We start from the raw sequence: 19,165 nt of genomic DNA on the forward strand, positions 1-19,165 counted from the left end.
GCAGGGCAGATGTTGTTTTAAATTTTTTAACATGTGGGCATCACATGTTCAGTTCTTGTCATTGGTCTCTTCCCATTGGTTCTCCGCTGTATATGGCACCCCCATGTACATTTTATGTCGTCGTCTCAAACTTCTAAAAGTGCACTTGAAGGAGCTCAATTGTCTTCACTGCAACCATATATCAGAACGAGTCTCACAGCTTGAATATGAGCTGGAGCAGCATCAATATGCATTATAGCAGGACATAGATAACCAACTTTTACATGCTCAAGACCGTCTCCTTTGCTCCAAATAGTTCTACAGTTAGAAGACCAAATGCACTTTTCTTCAACACAGTGACAAAAGCTCAAAGTTTTTTCATGCTCTCATGGGTCAGAACCATTGGAGGAATTTCATCTCTGCTATTATGTGCAACCATGGTGGTCTTAGCGCCTCTTTACCGCAAGTAGGCGATGAATTTGTTGCCTATTACCAGCACCTCTTAGGCACATCCAGAACCACCACTCCCCTTTACAGTGCAGGTATTAGATGTGGCCCATGTCTTCCTTCTAGTTCCCATGACTTCCTCCTATCTCTTGTGTCTTATGAGGACATACGCAAGGCAGTCTTCAGTATTGGCAATGATAAAGCCTCGAGGCCTGATGGCTATTCCTTCTTCTTTTACAAATAAGCATGGTATGTTGTGGGTGGGGATTTTTGTGCAGCGGTGCAAGACTTCTTCCATTCGGGCAGTCTCCTTAAGCAAGTTAATCATTCTATTATTTCTTTGGTCCCCAAGTTAGTGAATGTCTCTTCTTCTTCGGACTTCAAGCCTATATCCTACTGTAATGTAATTTACAAAGTGATCGCCAAGATCCTTGCTGGTCGTCTTGCTCACGTTTTAAAGGAGATTGTCAGCCCCATGCAGAATGCATTCTTAAGTGGCAGGTTTATGAGTGACAATATTAATCTTATGCAAGAGCACCTCCGTCAGTATAGTAGGAAGAGATCGTCTCCTCGTTGTTTGTTGAAAGTCGATTTTAAAAAAGCATTCGACTCTGTCCAGTGGGGATTTATAGAAAACCTTCTCTGCCACCTTGGCTTTCCAGCCAAGTTTGTTACCCTTGTAATGCAATGTGTATCCACCGCTTCCTTCTCTGTTGCAGTTAATGGAGACATCCATGGTTTCTTCTTGGGGAACAGTGGCGTTAGACAGGGAGACCCATTATCCCCATACATTTTCATTTGTTGTATGAAGTATTTCTCCAGAATGCTCAAGCTAGCTTCTCAACAGGAGGGCTTCCGTTTCCATCCCAAGTGTGAGTTGCAAGGTATCAGTCACCTTGCTTTTGCAGATGATGTTCTACTTCTCTCTCGTGGTGACTCCTATTTGGTTCAATGCCTCCTCAGACAGTTATCACTTTTTGGCAAGACATCTGGTTTGGATATAAACCCGCAGAAATTGTCCATTTTCTTTGGGGGAGTGGGGACTGCTCAAAAGCAAGCTGTTCTCTCTATCACTACTAAAAAATGGAGTAATTAGCAACGGACGATTCCGTTGCAAATAAAACTAACATCCGTTGCTAAAACAATTTAGCAACGGAATCAGCAACGGCACAAATCGGATGCAGATTTGTCGTTGCTGATTTTTTTGCAACGGATTTGTCCGTTGCTGATTTGGCAGCAACGGAAAATCCGTTGCTGACATTTAGCAACGGATAATCCGTTGCAAAACTAGCAACGGATTATCCGTTGCTGCCAAATCAGCAACGGACAAATCCGTTGCTCATTTTGTGAATCAGCAACGGATTCTCCGTTGCTGATTCATGCATTTTGTTTTTTTATTAAATTAATTTTTATTTATTTATTAAAATCACTTTTAATTTATTTATTTAATTATTTATCAATAATTTAAAAATTGTAGAATATATATAACCAACATAAATTAATTAATATTAAAACTAATTATATCATTAATAAAAAACAAAATAAAAATAATATTCATATTATAAAAATTTAGTTAAACTTGCATTAATACAATTAAGTTCAAATACAATAAAAAAAAACAACAAAAAATACAATCATGGTGCTGGTTGCGAAGACGAACCATGATATTGTGGATCAACAGAAGATTGAGCAGGATATAAAGGTCGAGGTGTAGGTCTAAAAATTGGTTGAAATGCAGGACCCATAGGTGTCATTATCTGAGGAGCCATAGGTGGCGGTATTGATGGAGTCAAAGGTGGTGGCATACCTTGATCAATATTTGATGTCCCACCATGGTATCCAAGATTGTTCACAAGATATTCTTTCATGGAATCCATTTGCCGTTTCATTTCAAGAATAAAATCATCTTTTTTCTTTATCTCCTCTTCTTTATCCTTTATCTCCTTTTGCAATGCTCGATACGATGAACTGGGATATGATGACTCCACCGAGTAGGAATGTGATGAAGAGCTTGTACTAACTTTTGATTTTGGCATATGAGGTGCACCATATACCCTACCCTTTGTAACTCCTCCTGAAGCCACACACCAAGCTGCTCCATCAAATGAAGGATGATTTTCCCGATCAGTTCCATACTTTGAAATCATCTCCATTTTATAATTTTCCTACAAATAAAATACATGCAACAATAAATTAATTTGAATGTTGAATAATACTTAAGTTATATTAAGAAATAATCAAATAAAAATACATACAACCACTTTTTTAGACTTGTTGTCGATAAAGCTACCAGATTGCTTAGTACTTTGATGCAAAGCTGTAAAGACATCATCCCATGGAGGTTCTTTTCCACCAGCTTCCTCTTGCTTTCAAGATTAATAAATATTATAAAAGATAAATATACAAATTTTAATTTATTATCTTAAGCATTAAAAAAAAATCCTTACCATGTTAGCTCGATATGATGCAAATGACACTGTTCCTCCAGAATGAGTGCTTATTTTGCCATCTGTTTTGGTTAATCGATTCCTCCTAGCAGATTCAGATCTCCTTTGAAATTCAGGGGTGGACCAAACATCTTTGATCATTTGATTCCAGTCATCATTGTTTATCCAGGCAGGACCTTTATCAAGACAATCTATAATATTTGTAGTGTTTTCTTTTGACATGGCTTTCTTGCGAGCTCGGGTCAATTGTTGATTCAAAGCTATCCTAGCCTTATCTTCCCAAATATTACGAACAATCGACTCATCTTCCTCAGGAAAGGAATATTTTTTCTACCAAATAATATATATACCAAGTAAAAAGAGTGCACAAAATTTCAAATTATATAAATAATTAATCATATTGTGTTATCTTGTTCAGAATTTGCAAGATGATATAATAACTAAAGAAATTAAATGATATTAAAGAGTAAACAAGAAATAAGAACAAATTATAACACAAATCAATCATAGCTATTTAGTTGATAATTTTTATAATTCTACATTAAAGTTATCAAAATTAAAAAGAATATTATGACAATTAGTGTTGGTTCTTACCTTAAACTCTTTAAAGAGTTCATCCCTACACATTGAATCTCTTTAAAAAGTTATAGTGTTCATGTTTTTTATAAACTCTTTAAAGAGAAATCTCATCTGATTGATCAACATCAAATGATCTCACATTGTTGGCATCTTCAATAAATTCACCCATGTCAACATTATAACGACTTCTAGCAGTTGTCTTAATAACCGTCCACCATTCAGATGATTTATTACCAGGTGGATATGTATAGTAGACTTGTTGACATTGTTGTGCTAACACAAAATCATCATTTCCGTGTAGTCGAGATGTATGCTTGATTTCAACCAAACCATTCGAAGGATGCACTCTAATCCCTCGTTTTGTATCATACCAATTACATTTAAACATAAATAACTTGCACTTACTCCCCAAGTATTTTAGCCGAACAACTTCTTTAAGCATTCCATAATAATCACGTTCATTATCATCATAGCAACTTCCTTTCACACAAACTCCACTATTCATTGTCTTTTTAAAACGACCATAACGTTGAGTATGAAATTTAAAACCATTCACATAATAGCCATTATAACATTTCACTGAAGTTGAAGGGCCCATAGCAAGTCCAAAGAGCTGATTTTCAATTCCATTAGATTGGTATTCCACCTAGCATAATAGTTAACTCCATAAGAAATAATGATTCAAAAGAGATTAATAATATTTTTAAAGTAGCTAATTGACATAAAATATAAATTAATTTTACTAAAATACTTACATTATTTTTTAACCAATTTGGAAAGATCACTTCGCATAATTTTTCAATTTCACCATCACTCGCATGTGGTTGTTGTGACTTTAGCTCTTGTCGACATTGCCTAAAATTTTAAAATGTTAAAGTTAATAATAAATTATTATAAATTTAGTACAAATTCATATTTCATACTTACTCTAAATAAGGCTTCAATTCTTGACAATTGAATATCACATAGTTATGCGCAATTTGCATTTCAGCATGTGACAACTGCCTTTTATAAAATCTTTTGGATAATTTTTTCCCTGGATAGGAAAAAATAGAGAGACATCCATCTACACTTCTAAGGCCACCATCATCATTCCGTGGAACTCGATTCCAAATTGTTTGCACGTCATCACCAAAATAATGAGATGCAAAATTGGTAATTTCATCAATCAAGTATGCTTCACATATGGAACCCTCAACTTTAGCTTTATTGGTCACTTTCTTCTTCAAATAAAACATATACCTATACCATTTCTATCAATTAGTTTATTTTTAAAAAATAAAAAGTGAATAAAATTAACATAGTATGAAAACATACCGTTCAAATGGATACATCCATCGATATTGAACTGGTCCACCAACTTTTGCCTCATAAGGTAGATGTATCGTCAAGTGTTCCATGGAGTCAAAGAAGGATGGAGGAAAAATCCTTTCAAGTTTGCAAATTATTTCGATTATATTCATCTGCATTAACTCCATGTGCTGAGCATTTAAATTTGTTGAACAAATATCTCGGAAAAATACGGACAGTTCAGTTAATGCCTCCCACAGTGGCCTAGGTAAGTAAGGTCGGAAAGCGGTTGGAAGAAGTCTTTGAATGAAGACATGACAATCATGGCTCTTCATCCCTGAAACCTTACATTGTGCCTCTTTCACACATCGTGAAATGCTTGAAGCATAACCATCAGGAAATGATAATTCCTTCATCCATGACAAAACTTCTTGTTGTTGTTTCTTGTATAGACAATAAGTGCCTTTAGGTTTGTAAAGCCGACCACTCATATCTTGTTGCAAATGTAAATTTGGCTTCTGACAATACAATTGAATATCCAACCTAGCCTTTAAATTGTCCTTACTTCTATTCGGACAATCCATTACTGTATAAAAAATGTTGTCAAAGACATTTTTCTCAATATGCATGACATCAAGATTATGACGAATCAAATTTGTATGCCAATATGGAAGCTCCCAGAAAATGCTCTTCTTCACCCAATTGTGCTTAACACCAAAGCCAGGAATTTTATCATTATATGATGAACCTCCATTATGTCCCTCAGTATACTTGGACACTTCATTTAACATTTCCAAACCAGATGGACGAGGTAAAGGAGGAAGCCTTTCAATTACTCCTTTCAAAAACTTATCATATTGAAATCTATATGGGTGGTCCATGGGTAGGAATCGTCGATGACAATCAAAAAATGTAGTTTTCCCCCCATTTTTTAATCTAAAAGCCTTGCTATGCTCCATACAATAAGGACAAGACAGATTTCCATGAGTACTCCACCCCGATAACATGCCATATGCTGGAAAGTCACTAATGGTCCACATCAAAGCTGCCCTTAATTGAAAATTTTCCTTTCTGTATACATCATATGTTTCAACACCAAAAAACCACAAATTCTTTAACTCATCAATCAAAGGTTTTAGAAAAACATCAAGCTTTTTACCCGGATTCTTTGGCCCAGGAATCATCATTGTCAAAAACATGAATGGTCTAGTCATGCACTTCCACGGAGGCAAATTATAAACAGTCACAATTACTGGCCAACAAGAGTATGTATTTGAAGACATGTCAAATGGACAAAACCCATCAGTGCACAACCCTAACCGAATATTTCTCGGATCTGATGCAAAGCTTAAGTGGACACGATTAAACTCCTTCCATGCCTCCCCATCAGATGGGTGCACCATAACCCCATTATCAGACTTATGAAAATGATGCCATGTCATATCTTTGGCATGATATGGGGACATGAATAGTCTCTGAAGCCTTGGTGTTAGAGGAAAGTATCGGAGTTGCTTCTCCGCCTTATTGGAACCTTTACTAGTTGGATTTCTAGGTTTGTATCGTGAACTTCCACAAAAATCACAATTTATTTTCATTGCATCTGCCCCATAGTATAGCATACAGTAATTAGGACACACATCATATTTCTCATAACCAAGTCCAAGTGGCCGCATAAATTTCTTGGCATCATAAAAATTTGAAACCAAATTTTCATCATTAGGCATGCAACTTTTTGTAAAGTCAATGAAATTGTTGAAGGCATTCTGAGTCAAATTTAAAGTTGACTTCATATTAAGCAATTGTACACAAGCAGATAATTTGGATTGCTTGGTACACCCATCCCACAACGGCTCCTCCGCAGCTTTCAAAAGCTTAAAAAATTTAGTTGCATCCGGATTTGGAATTTCTCCTGCTACCACAGGACTAGACACATTATCATTGTAGAATGCATCACCCAACCCCACTGCATCCATAACCATATTCCTATATGGATTCTCTAGACAAACATCATTAACAACATGACTCATTCCAATCGATGAAGGTCCAGCCAATATTGGTTCTGCAACATAAGGCTCCCCATGTACAGTCCAATTTTCATAACAAGGTAAAAAACCTTTTGTCAATAGATGTTTACAAACATCATCTTCCTTTAAAAACTTTTGATTTTTGCACCTCACACAAGGACATCTAATTTTTCCCCCAGATATATTTTTATCAATTGAAAATGCAAAATTGATAAATCTTCTAACACCGGTAATGTATTCAGGACGAAGGCGACCATCCATAAGACGACGATACATCCACGATCGATCATCCATGTTAATCTAATTAACATGACAACACCAATAAGCATTTTTTGAAATAAGCATACTTCTTTAACTACTAGTACTTAAACAATCTTTTAAAATAAAATATGTTCGGTTAGTATTTTATATTTTCATTTATATTTTCTAACTAGTGACAGAAGTAGACTTTTAGATTATGTTCAGTTAGTATTTTATACAGCACAAATGGGTGATGAAAAAAAAATATTTAGTTGAACAAATATTAAATAAATTTATCTTTATAATAGTTTTGGAGTTCATTTTTTTTATTGGTCCTTCTAACTTTTGTTACCACCTCAAGTAGTTTTTTTTTTTATTTGGATCATTTTATTTTTATTGGATCCATCAAACTTTTTATTTTTATTCGGATATTTTTTGCTCAACTAATAAATGGTAAATAAAATCAGAAACATGCGAGGTAATACAAGATTAAAGAATTTTTTTCATTTTTTAAAAAAGAAAAAAATGCAATATAAAAAAAAACATAATTTATTATGTGTTACAATAGTTACTCACATTTGTATCTGTCTCTTATCATATACATTGTATCTATCTTTTATGTCGTAGTGAAATAATAATTAAATAATAATTATAATACTAGTGGATGAAAATATAAATACATTTGTTTTATAAATTTTTTAGGCACAATCCAATTTAGTTGATTGCAAGTTCTACACGGACGAGCAATAAATATTGTTAATATTTATGGTTAAGGCAATCACCGAATTTAAAGAATACTATTAGTCTCTTGGATAAGGATTTGTTTTTGTATTATGACATTTTTAAAAAAAGAATATCAAATTAATATTCTTATATTTTAAAATAATTTTAATATAACAATGTTAAACAAATTAAAAAAATTTAATTTAATATAATTTCAATTAAAAATCACACGAAATTATTTAATTTGCGTGGGTATACATGTTTTCCACACGTAATTATAATTGCAATCACCGAATTTAAAGAATACTATTACTCTCTTGGATGAGGATTTGTTTTTGTATTATGACATTTAAAAAAAAAATATCAAATTAATATTCTTATATTTTTAAATAATTTTAATATAACAATGTTAAACAAATTATAAAAATTTATTTTAATATAATTTCAATTAAAAATCACACGACATTATTTAATTTGCGTGGGTATACATGTTTTCCACGCGTAATTATAATTGCAATCACCGAATTTAAAGAATACTTACTTTTTCGTAAAACTCCTAAAAGTGGTTTTGCATTTTTCAAAGTGTTGAATAACAATTTAAACATTTCCTTCAAACATCAATATCTCTCACCCATTTCTCCCATCTCTCCCTCAAAATCCTATCAACAAAATTCAATATCAAATTCAACATATTTCAAGCTGTTTCAACAGAATTCATATTTTATCAATTATGTTGTGCATATAGTAAAAGGAATCAACTTTTCCATCATTGTAATGTAAGTATTGTTATTTACCACACACCTAAATGTGTAATCATGTTTCTGAGAGTTTGATTGTACTCAATATAGGATGTAATGAAAGAAAATCATTCCATTAGTTTTCTTATACAAACTGTCAATATTGTCCCAATGAAAGGCAAAGTTCCAACTACTTGAAAAGATTACAATAAGCATGCCCAACATAAAAATTACGCACGATATAATTAAGCAACCATGTAAAAATGGAGCAAAATAGACTTACCTAAGCCCCAAGAATCAATGGCACAAGGTGGAGGTTTTCTTATTGCAACCCAATCAGATGTAGCATATTGTGATCCAATAAGCCATTCATATTGCTGGAAAAATAAAAAACATGAACAGTATGTTACACACATGTAGTTATAACAATTGCTAGTCTTTAAAACAAATTAGTGCTTTCCTCTCTAATCCTTTATCCTTTGTGTGATTGGAAATGGATCTATACTAATTAGTGCTTTGCTAGAACTGACTTCACAGTGTAAACATCAAGATCCCATCTTTTATATTCATTCCAAACAAGATCATGACCTTGAGAACCGAAAACAACAAAAGAGTGTCTAATATTTCCAATTTCACAATTTAAATGGTCAAGTCCAGTGACCTCACAGCACTTGACCCTAGCCTTTTCCACAAATAATTCTAACAAGCCCATGCGATTGCTTGTAGTTTGTTAACTGATCCTATATCCACTGATAACGGCTAAGCAAGCAAAGATTTTCACCATCAGTTTGCATCATTCACACAGAGAAACTCAGCTAACTGACTAAAAAATGAACCATTGCACAATGCTGGTGCATTTTACATGTATCATTACAGACAAACCTGCTAAAAAACATGCGATTGTTTCTGCAATTACACAAGTTGGCTCCAAACAATTTGCTACTTAGTTCATGCAACAATCAGAGTCATCTAAAACATGGAATGTGGAAAGGAAATAACTGAAAGTGTGAATAATTTACTAGCCATTTCATCAATTCTTGAACTGTTAAAACATAAAAGCAGCACAACAATCATCAGTTCATCTTGATAAGGTAAATGCACTTACTGTTTGATCATAGGCATCTATTCCTTCACTGTCTAACAGTAAGAGATTGTACTGAGTTCCATCAAGGTCAGTTCTCTAATGTGGCAGTTCCTTTTGTACATGGCCGATGATTGGATGCTACTTGAAATCCACTGCTCCTGCCAAGAAGATACAATACACAATTCCACCTCTTAGTTAATAACTGACACATGAGGTCAGTTGCAGAAATGGAACGTCATAACAATTAACTCTAAAATAAGCTTCAACAAACAAAATTCCAGTAGATATTCATTGATAAATCTACTAGTGTACATCTTAGGTAAAGGAATTGTGCATAACATCTTAAACCCATCCAGTTATAACACTTGCTAGTCTTTTAAAACAAATCCAAGTTAAACTATGAAAAACAGAAAGGATATCCAAGTTAAACTATTAATTTTTAATATTTTTTTGGCACTTGTCTTCTAATCACAATTTTTTTCTTCTAAGATCTAACCTGAAAAATTTCAATCTTAAACATGATTCATTTTGAAATTTTAAAATAACTAGCATTTAATTTATAACAAGGAACTAACTTATGGTTTTCAAAAACATAATGACTAACTTATAAAATCACAAAAAATGCATAGACTAAATTAATTAACTCTAATTAACAATGGTAGCAGATGCAGAAAATGGTAACAGTTTGTATAAAAACAGTAAATGACATGTAGAAAAATTGCATGAACAAAGGAAGCTGGATGCATTAAATGATATTCCATGTAAATGACATGTAGTATAAGAGCACAAGACCTCAAAAGGACAAAGCATTAAGGAGACCATATTAAATAATAGTAAGAACGCAACACACCACTTTCGTGCCAAGAAGAACCCAAAGGCTGATTAATTATTGAGGAAGATAACTTGATGCCACGCTTAAAAACCTAAGCCATCATATTGAACAAAGTCATGTCAGGACCCAGAAATTAAAAAAAAAAAAAAGCCAAATAACAAAGCAACTGTAACAAAATGAGTAAATATTACAGATTTTTATCCAAAATTCAATAGCTGAAGCATACATATAGATGATTCATATAGCCAGTTCCAAACTCCCTATTATATCTAGAATGCCTTTGAGTTGAAAAAAATAAAATAAGAAAATTGTTAAATTAAGGAAATTTTTAAAAACAGAGAAAGAATATTAAAAAAAAATAAAAGAAATTAAATAGTGAAATTACTATATTTCATGTACTAAAAAATCATGTCCCATTTCTTACATTGTTTCTCTAACTTTTTTAAATTCTCAATGTGACTATCATATTAAAAGCCTGCCACCTAAACCATTTGGTGATCAATAACGTTTCCAAATCATGCATGCTGACCTCAAGACAGGACAATCAAATGAAAACAGACAACATATATAGCTAATGTGGAAAATTAACTGATCACCATGCAAGGAGGAGGCAACCATGAATTGCAACCTCTTTCACTACACAATTCTGCTACTTATATATATAACAAGTAAAACAGCAAGAAAAAAAAATAATGAATGAAGAAACAAAAATAAAACAGCAATCTTATTAACAAAACACAACATCAACAAGCAAGTTTCCTTATATATATATAAGCATATGAATACATTCAAAACACCTAGGTGTCTGCACACAGGAGGACAAAAAGACTTGCAGACATCAAAGATCACCCAGCATCAATAATTCATACATAAAAATTAAATTGGGGGTTTTGATAAATTTTCAATTAAACATGCATAATTTCCATCAATCACTCTCTTCCAGACACAAGAATTGCCAGCATTCAATTTATGAACCGTAACCCTAAAAATTAATTTGGGGGTTTTCATAAATTTTCACTTAAACGTGCATAATTAGGATATAAATCATGGTAAAAACATTTCATAAACCTTATATTTTCAAATTAATAGCCTAAAACCATTATTCACAGTATCGGGAAAAAAAATTCTTACCTGTGTTCTTCAGTTACAGGTGAGGGAGATGGATCAACACGACAGAATAACACCTGAGATTGGGAAAGCTAGGTTAGAACTGTTTAGTGTAACTTAAATTGAAACAAAGAAAACAAAAACCATAAATTAATTACCTGAGCTATCGAAGAAAACAGTGCAAAACCTAACCCGTTTACAGAGAAGGGGTAAAACAGGATGTTCGATGGTGAAATCGATGGATCTGGTGCGATGTTGCCATGGGTCTCTGTTTTTGTTGGTTTGCAGAGAAATATTGAAACTGTTAAGATGAAGGAGAAGAAGATGAAGAAAAAAAATAGGGTTGCCGAAGACGAGTGCGAAGATGATGAACAGTTTCGGGTAAAGGAAGATGAAATCGATGAAGAGAGGGTGATTTTTGAACAGTTAGGAATCGATGTTATTAGGGACGAAGAAGGATACTGGAAGAGTGGAAGTAAATTAATTTTCAGCGTAAATGGTTGTTGGATCTGTATTTCGGTGTGGGGGGAGAGAGTGAAAATAAACGGTTCAGATTTTATGCAATCAACGGTCTACATAATTTTAACATTTTAATTTATTTTTTTTCAATTAGCAACGGAAAATCCGTTGCTAAATTCAACGTAAATTTTGCAACGGATTATCCGTTGCTAAAGTCCGTTGCTAATATTAAAAAAATAATATATGTGTAATCCGTTGCAAATCCGTTACTGAATTTAGCAACGGATAATTCCGTTGCTAAATTCAGATGCAAATGCCCCCTGTTTTTAGTAGTGTATGTCGGGCTTCAGAGAAGGTAGCTTCCCTTTCACATATCTTGGGGTCCCTCTGAGTCCCCATAGGCTGCTAGCCAGCCAGCCTCTTCTACTGAATTTGAAGTCGTCAGTCCAAGGTTAGATTGGCAAATATCTTACATATGCTGGGCGTTTAGAACTCCTTCGGTCTGTTCTGTATGGGAAAGTTCAATTCTGGCTAAATATTTTTCCCATCCCTAACATTGTACTAAGGAATATTATTAGCATCTGCAGAAACTTTCTATAGACTGGAGATGTCAATAGAAATAGCTTAGCTTTGGTTGCCTGAAAGACTATTTGTATGCCTAAAACAGAAGGTGGTCTTGGCTTATTTGATCTCAAAGCCCGCAACCGAAGCTTTATTGGTAAACAGCTCTAGAATATTCACCTTAAAACAGACTCAGTGTGGAATCGCTAGATTTATCATTTTTATTTGAGGAGTGGCACTGTTTGGTCTGTTCAAGCACATTCATCTTCTTCCCCATTGTGGAAAGCTATCCTCTCTGTAAAGGACCTCCTTTCTCAGCACTATGGGGACTTAGAGGCGAGCATATCCTTGATGAGTCGGTGGTCTTCTGCTGCTGGCCCATTCCTTTGCCATGCATATAACTTCTTTCGACCGGTTAGATCAGTTGTCTCATGAAATCGGGTGGTTTGGGAGCAGTGGTCCCTTCCTAAGTACAATTTCATCCTCTGGCTGGCTATCCTGGGCAAACTTCGAACACGTGACCGATTAAGGTTCATCCGTCTTGATCCTGCTTGTGTTTTCTGCAGGCATGGCGTAGAATCTCATAGTCACTTGTTTTTTGCTTGTGTCTGGACGAGTGGTTTGTAGGATAAGATAAAATCTTAGCTGCGGATCGCAGGAGAATGTTTACTTTGAACAATGCAATTCGTGGGTTGTCTGCTCTGCAATGCAATATGGAGTTTAGGATGAGAAGAGTATCCCTGGCTATCACAGTATATCTTCTCTAGAAGCAAAGAAACATGAGAGTTTTTGAGGGGAAGACTAGGGAAATTGATGCTGTGTTCAGAAGATTTCAAATCTTGTTTTATACTGTCTTCCATTTTCATGAAACAGACCCATTCAAATTGCATGTTGGCTGATCATCTCAGCATGGGCGTCTGGTGGTCTCAGCCCTGTGTTACAGGCATTCTTTCGCTGACTTGTCTTCACTTGGTAGAAGTTCTCTACCCATTGTTGATGTCTCCTGCATGGTTTTATTTCGCTGTTTATGGTTTCTCATCCTCATGACATTCGTTTTCTTCACGTGTTTGCATAGTGAAGTTTAGGCATGCATGGTTTTTACGTGCTGCAGCTAGTTGGTGGGCCCGGGGGTTTTGCTTTGTGTTACACCTAGTTTTTACATTGCTGGTGTTATTATCCTCTGTGGTTGGGTTCTTCGGTGTAGGTAGGGTTCTTCCTCTATTCGTCTTTTAATTGCTGGAGATGTCTTGTAAATGAATGTAGAAGTCTTGGGCGTGCATGGAACAGTCTTGGGAGTGCATGTATTTTTACGTGCTGCAACCTGTGGTTTGGGCCCGCCATTATGGTTTTATAGTTTATAATTTATGTGGCTCGCCTTAACATCTTTTGTATATGCTTTAGGCTTTCCTGAGCAGACAGTTTGTGTCTGGGCTGTCTTCTGCCCGGTTATCTTAGGCACCTTTGATTTTGGGCTCCTAAAATAACCGTTGTTCTTTTTCTTTGGGTTGTCTTATTTTTCTTTTGTGCTGGCTGGGAGCATGTCTCTGCTAGCTTTGTACATGTGTATATTTGGCTTGCTAGTTTTTCAGCTAGCTCTTTTTTTATCTATAAAATTTTTAACATTTAATAAAAAAAAAGATGCAAATTTGACTTGGAGGTCATGATCTTCCCTAAGGTTGTACATACCTCCACTAGATGTATGAGGTTGAGTTTTACTTAGTGCCTCACAATTACTTGTAATGTCCTAATTTTGAGCATTTTCAGCTAACAAGTCTAGGTACTCCATTGCTTCATCATGGTCTTTATCTTCAAAAGTTCCATTGCACATCAATTCCATCATTTGCCTATCTTTAGATGTTAACCCTTCATAAAAGTGTGAAACCAATCTCCATGTTTCAAAACCATGATGAGGACATGTATTAAGCAAGTCTTTGTACCTATCCCAACATTAGTAAAATGTTTCTCCTGGTTTTTTAGTGAAAGTGGTGATTTGTCTTTTGAAAGAGTTTGTTCTATGAGAAGAAAAAAACTTCTTCAAAAATTATTGTTGCATTTCATTTCAAGCACGAATGGATCCTAACCTCAGATTTTATAGCCATGTTTTAGCTTTATCTTTTAATAAAAAATAAAAAGTTTTAATCTAATGGTATTCATGCTACAATTTAAGTCATTATAAGTGTTACAGTCCTCCTCATATTCCTTTAAATGCAAATATGGATTTTCTAGATCTAAGCCATGAAAAGTAGATAAAAGTTGAATAATATCTGATTTAAAATTAAAGTGAGATGCATCAGGAGGAAAAACTATACATGATGGTGCATTTGTTCTTGTTGGATTCATATGGTCTCTAAGTGTTCTAACACAATTATTCTTATTATTCTCATTATGAAATGACTGGTTATCCTCTTCGGGCATGTTTTCTAAAGAAGATGAGGATACCCTACAAAGTCTACCACTTAATGTACATGACCAAACTCTCATGCACGTGTAGGAAGAGAATAAAAGGAAGAAGAAAACAAAAGAAAAGGAAACAAAAGTTAGATATAAGAAAAGTGAAAAGAGAAAATAAAATAAATATTATAATTTATACAGGAATTTACCTCCCCGGAAACGGCGCCAAAAACTTGACACGATCAAAAGATTGATGTCTTATCCCAAGTTCAGGAGTGTTGAAGTAATAAATTATCCCGCAAGACCAGGGTCGAACCACATAGAGGTGAACTATATAAATTATAAATAATAAATGAAAAGGCGTTGAAGAGAACTTTTGAGATGTGATATTGATGTAAGGATTAAACAAGGATAAAACAAATGTCAAGGTTAGAGTATCCACAAATGATATTTCAAATAAGTATAATATAAACTCCTTTTATTACTTAAATGGAAACACACACAAATGAGGTTCCAATCAGATTATAAATTATTAACATGATTATATTAATTATCTTATTTAAGTAATGTCAATACTTGTAAATGTGGTCAGGTATTCATGGTGATAACTTATGTTAACAACAAATCAAGTTCCTTTCATAACACAAGTGTCGGTTATACCATACAATTGGTTATGAAAGGATCAAGTATTTGTTGTACCAATGGTTGTACAACACAAATCTAGATTAACCATTTAACAAACAAGGTATTAAGAGTAAGATAACAAATACAAAACATGTTAGTATCAAACATTAAAGTCTATGTTGAGTTTATACTATACTTATTCTTACACCATTAATGTACCCTTTTCACCTTAACAAAATAAACTTAGCTAAACATAATAAAGAAAAGAAACATAAATAAACAAAATAAAAACATAATAATGATATACATTAACTAAGAAAAGGAAAGGAAATGAAAAACATAAAAAAGAGATTAATATAACATGAAATAAAATTTGAACATTACAAAATACAAAGAAAGAGAGCAAGAGCAAGATCTTGATTTGAACACCAAGATGTCTAAATGTGTCGCAAATGCCTCCTTTTATAGGCTAGAATTCAGAACTATTGATTTGATGACTAATTATTAAGTGGGTGGCCACCTCTTGACTTGGTGACAACCATTATCTTCTTGTCTGAACAAAATGTCATTGCTAACATTAGAATTTGAACAAATAGTCCTCATTAAAGTTTTGGTCATTTGTCCCAGCTTTCTAACAAAACAAGAATGAGCTTATTTGGACTTCTAGAACTCAAGATATGGTCTGAACACTGAACAGTGTCTGAGTTGAAGGACAGATTCTGACATCTCTTTTGTTGCTACAATTTGTGCTTGAAAACGAATGTTTTAAATCTTGGACTCTTCATGAAAGTTTTAGGCCTATGTCTTAGCTTTCCATCCATATAACCCAGACCTAAATCCAAGTTCTACAACTCCAATTATGATCCAATAACCGAATGCTGTTCCAGTTTAAATTGAACCAGCATCTCTTCTCCAAGCTTAGCCCTCTCTTTGTCTTCTCAATTTTAATAGTTAAACAAATTAATCAATCATTTGAATTATGAAACATGCCTGCATTTGAAATGAGCATTTACCATAAATTAAAGATATCTTATATTATCAGACTCGTTATTATAAAACATGCTTAAGTTAGGGAATTTAATAATACTTTAAGTGCAATATGATGATATAAAACCTTGATAAAAATGCACTTTTAAATACTAATCATTATACTAAAGGGATTCAAATCTCACATTAAAGAAATAAAGCATTCTTCTAGTATTGATATAGTGAACTTTGAAATGAGTTAGTAACCAATTGAAAAATATAAAAAAAAAGTCTTTGGGTAGGAGAAAAAACACATTTGAAAAAAATGGGTTTTTACTGGGTTTTTGCCAAGTCACTCGAGTTCCAGGTTGCCCTGGCAGGTCGACCGGTTTACTCCGGGCTAATTGCATACGCGAATTTTGAATGAAACAGACCCGGATAAGGCCTCCCAGGTCACTTGAAAAACTTAAAAAAATATTTATTATTTTGATATTTTATATGAAAAAAATTAAGAAACAATTCATATGGATATAGGTTATACATGTTGTAAATAATTAAGTTTAAAAAATTATTTTAAAAGGTTTTTTATCCGACATTGTAAAGATATATCTTATTCTTTTAAGTTGAAGTATTTAAACAAAAAAGGTTTATGATCCCATATTGAAAAAACATAATTTTTTTGTGTGAACATAGAGTATATATACTAAAAGGTTTCAAATCCCACATTGAAAAAATAAAACATTCTTTTAGTATTTGTATAGTGAACTTTGAAATGGGTTAGTAACTAATTGAAAAATATGAAAAAGAAGGATCTTTAGGTAGGAGAAAAAACACATTTGAAAAAAAGGGTCTCCACAGGGTTTTGCCTGGTCACTTGATTTTTGAGTTGACCTAACGGGTCGACCGGTTTACTCTGAGCCAATTGCAGGCTCAAATTTTGAATGAAATAGACCCGGCCAACACTATTGGGTCCTGGTGGGCAGCAGAGCCTAATGCTATTGGGTTCTGCTAGACAGCAGGGCCTAACATTATTGGGTCTTGGTAGGTAGTTAAACCGAGCGTGCTATTAGGTACTTGTGGCTGGTGGGTCCAACGTGCCTAGATGGATAAAATGGCATATCGTGCTATTAAACTCGATTGGGTAGTAAGGTCCAGTGTTATTGGTCCTGCTGGGCAACAGGTCCAGCGCTATTGGGTTAGGCGGTCAAGCCAGACCTAATGCTCTGGGTTTGGCTGTCCAGCCAGACTAGTAGTATTTGGTCTAGCTGCCCAGCCTGACTCAACAATAATTTTTTACTAAACACATAAAAAATAACCCCTCCCATAGCTCTACAGTATTGTTCACAATGCAAACACTCTATGTCAAAAAAATATACTGAGATAATATTTTTATAGTTTTTTAAAATTTATTTTTTATATTATCACATCAAAATAACACAAAAACATTAAAAAAATATTAATTTGATGTAAAGAAAAAAATAAAAAAATTTCAAATTTCTTTATTGTCATTTTTTAAACGTAAAAACAAATATGCTTTAATAAGAAAATTCAACCCAACCTGAAATAAAAAAAACAATATCATCACTTAAATTTTATATAATATAAAAAAATCACATCAATTTATTTTCACTTTATAGTATAAAAAAAAAGTTCAATAAGAGGAAAAAAAAATTTGAAGAGGAAAAACAATAAAATTAGAAATATCTTAAAAAGAAAAAAACTAAAGGGAAAGAAATTTGTTGCTGGTATATTGGATGCTGCTTTGCTATGCGCTATTCATGGTGCTACTATAGAAAATACTTTATTTGAAGATGCTGATGGTGCAAATACATTTCGTACTTTTAACCCAAATCAAGCATTTTTACATTTGAAAAAAAATTGTTATTGACCCAATCTCCTTGCAGAGCGCGGATCCATATGCTTGTTATTATATTATTATGTAATGATTATTTTTTAAAATATTATTTAAAAACAAATATTTAGATAATATTTTTTTTATTTTTTAAAATTGATTTTTTATATCATCACATCAAAATAATACAAAAACATCAAAACATATTAATTGATTTTTTAATTTTTTTTATTGACCTAATCTCCTTGAGTCTAGCTGTCTTAATGTTTTTAGGTCTGGCGGTCAAGCAAGGCCCAATGCTATTAGGTTCGATTGCCCAGCCAAACATAATAGCATTGGGTGCAACCAAATTTATCAACAATTTTTGACTAAAACAAGAAAGATAATGCCTCCCATTGTGCTATAGTGTCATCCACAGTGTAAATACTATATATCTACAGTGTGGTCCACAGTGCAATGAGTCTATATCCACAGTAATACAAAGTGTTTTTCCCACGCCTTTTAAAGTATTTTTTATTGACTCAATCTCCTTGGATCTGGCTGCTATTGGGTCCGGTTGCCCAACCAGACCCAACACCAATTTTTGACTAAAAATAGAAAGACAACGCCCCCATAGCGCTACAATGTCATATACAGTGCAAACACTTTATGTCTATAGTGTGGTATACAGTGTAATAAATTTATGTTCATAGTAAATGCATAGTATTTTTCCGACACATTTAAAAATATAGTATATAATAATAATAATGCCTTTTCTTTTCAACCTTATCTTAAAAAAAAACAGTAGTCCTCAATTCAAAATCAATAGCATATTTGTAAATTC

General features: G+C 33.5%; 2 protein-coding genes, 1 long non-coding RNA gene and 1 pseudogene across 3 annotated transcripts; 1 reads left to right on the forward strand and 3 right to left on the reverse strand.

The window, feature by feature from the left end:
• Positions 1–1,970: 1,970 nt before the first annotated feature.
• On the reverse strand, positions 1,971–3,487 carry LOC133669056 (uncharacterized). The gene is made up of 4 exons (XM_062089065.1): positions 3,468–3,487; positions 2,874–3,203; positions 2,682–2,792; positions 1,971–2,591 (listed from the first exon to the last, which is right to left on the reverse strand). The coding sequence occupies exons 2-4, from the start codon at positions 3,093–3,095 to the stop codon at positions 2,061–2,063; spliced, it is 864 nt and encodes a 287-aa protein (XP_061945049.1). The 5' UTR covers positions 3,096–3,203; positions 3,468–3,487; the 3' UTR covers positions 1,971–2,060.
• Positions 3,488–4,747: 1,260 nt separating this feature from the next.
• LOC133669913 (uncharacterized) lies at positions 4,748–9,793 on the reverse strand. Its single transcript, XM_062090244.1, has 3 exons — positions 9,572–9,793; positions 8,750–8,843; positions 4,748–7,066 (listed from the first exon to the last, which is right to left on the reverse strand). Exon 3 carries the CDS (start codon positions 7,058–7,060, stop codon positions 4,748–4,750), a length of 2,313 nt encoding a protein of 770 aa, XP_061946228.1. The 5' UTR covers positions 7,061–7,066; positions 8,750–8,843; positions 9,572–9,793.
• A 589-nt stretch (positions 9,794–10,382) lies between these two features.
• On the reverse strand, positions 10,383–12,270 carry LOC133669077 (uncharacterized). The gene is made up of 3 exons (XR_009833838.1): positions 11,648–12,270; positions 11,514–11,566; positions 10,383–10,473 (listed from the first exon to the last, which is right to left on the reverse strand). It is a non-coding gene; the product is annotated as an uncharacterized LOC133669077 (long non-coding RNA).
• A 2,137-nt stretch (positions 12,271–14,407) lies between these two features.
• Positions 14,408–14,518, forward strand: LOC133670292 (small nucleolar RNA R71; annotated as a pseudogene).
• Positions 14,519–19,165: the final 4,647 nt, after the last annotated feature.

The sequence above is a fragment of the Populus nigra genome, chromosome 12 (genome assembly GCF_951802175.1).
Source record: "Populus nigra chromosome 12, ddPopNigr1.1, whole genome shotgun sequence".
Lineage (NCBI taxonomy): Eukaryota > Viridiplantae > Streptophyta > Magnoliopsida > Malpighiales > Salicaceae > Populus > Populus nigra.